At 38.1% G+C, this 1,147-nt stretch overlaps 1 protein-coding gene across 1 annotated transcript; it reads right to left on the bottom strand.

Moving 5' to 3' along the window:
* Positions 1-298: 298 nt before the first annotated feature.
* On the bottom strand, positions 299-877 carry LOC145798356 (uncharacterized). Its single transcript, XM_082885884.1, has one exon. It carries the CDS (start codon positions 875-877, stop codon positions 299-301), a length of 579 nt encoding a protein of 192 aa, XP_082742010.1.
* Positions 878-1,147: the final 270 nt, after the last annotated feature.

The following is a 1,147-nucleotide window of genomic DNA, read 5'->3' as shown; positions in this document are numbered from 1 at the left end:
TTATTATTCTTGTTATCAATATCATTATTTATTTACTATTTTTAACTCTAATTTGACCCATCTAGTATTATAATTCCATAAATGTGTTAATTTGGCCTCAAATAATAATTTCTAATTAATCCCATATTTGATAACCCAAAGCCAAATTAGATTTCTATATTTATTTATTTAATAATATATCATCACATACAACCATAATTATATTAACTATAAATATTTATGTAGTATTTAATTAAACGTTCACAGTGTCACATTTCTCCCCTTGTAAATAAAAGTTTGTCTCCAAACTTGTCGTACCTTAATTTTCGAAGAGGTGTGGGTATTTGGCTCGCATTTGACTATTCGTTTCCCACGTAGCTTCTTCGATACGATGATTTCGCCATAAGACCTTAACCAATGGTATGGTCTTGTTTTGGAGAATTTGATCAAGACGATTGAAAATCTGCACTTGTTTCTCTTCATAAGAGAGATCTTCTTGAACTTCCAAGTTTTCATAGTCGACGATATGTTCTGGATCTCGGAGGTACCGTCGAAGCATTGAAATGTGAAACACATTGTGGACATTGGATAGTTCAAGAGGTAGTGTAAGGCGATAGGCTACAGGACCAATCCTTTCCAGTATCTCGAATGGCCCGATGTAACGTGGGTTTAGCTTTCCTTGCTTCCCGAATCGGATCACTCCTCTTATTGGTGAGATTTTTTGGAACACATGATCCCCTACTTGAAATTCCAAGTCTCGTATCCGAATATCTGCATAACTCTGAGCAGTGCGTATTCGCTGTTGGATGAGTTGGATTTTCTCACTTGCGATTGCACCATCTCGGGGCCTAACAATTTCTTGTCCTCGACCTCCGTCCAGCACAAAGGTGACCGACATCTCCTTCCATACAAAGCTTCGTACGGCGCCATTCCAATGCTTTCCTGATAGCTGCTGTTATAGGCGAATTCCACTAAAGGTAGGTGCTCATCCCAGTTACCTTTGAGGTCCAACACTCATATACGTAACATATCTTCCAACGTCTGGATTGTTCTTTCGAATTATCCATCAGTTTGTGAATGATAAATCGTGCTAAACTTCAGTGTAGTTCCCACAGCTTTTTATAATTTATTCCAGAAGTGAGACACGAAGCGAGGGTCTCGGTTAGAC

This window comes from Camellia sinensis, chromosome 8 (assembly GCF_055761805.1).
Source record: "Camellia sinensis isolate YWXY chromosome 8, ASM5576180v1, whole genome shotgun sequence".
Taxonomy (NCBI): Eukaryota; Viridiplantae; Streptophyta; class Magnoliopsida; order Ericales; family Theaceae; genus Camellia; species Camellia sinensis.
The sequence above is the reverse complement of the archived record's forward strand: the minus strand, read 5'-3'. Positions and strand labels throughout refer to the sequence as shown.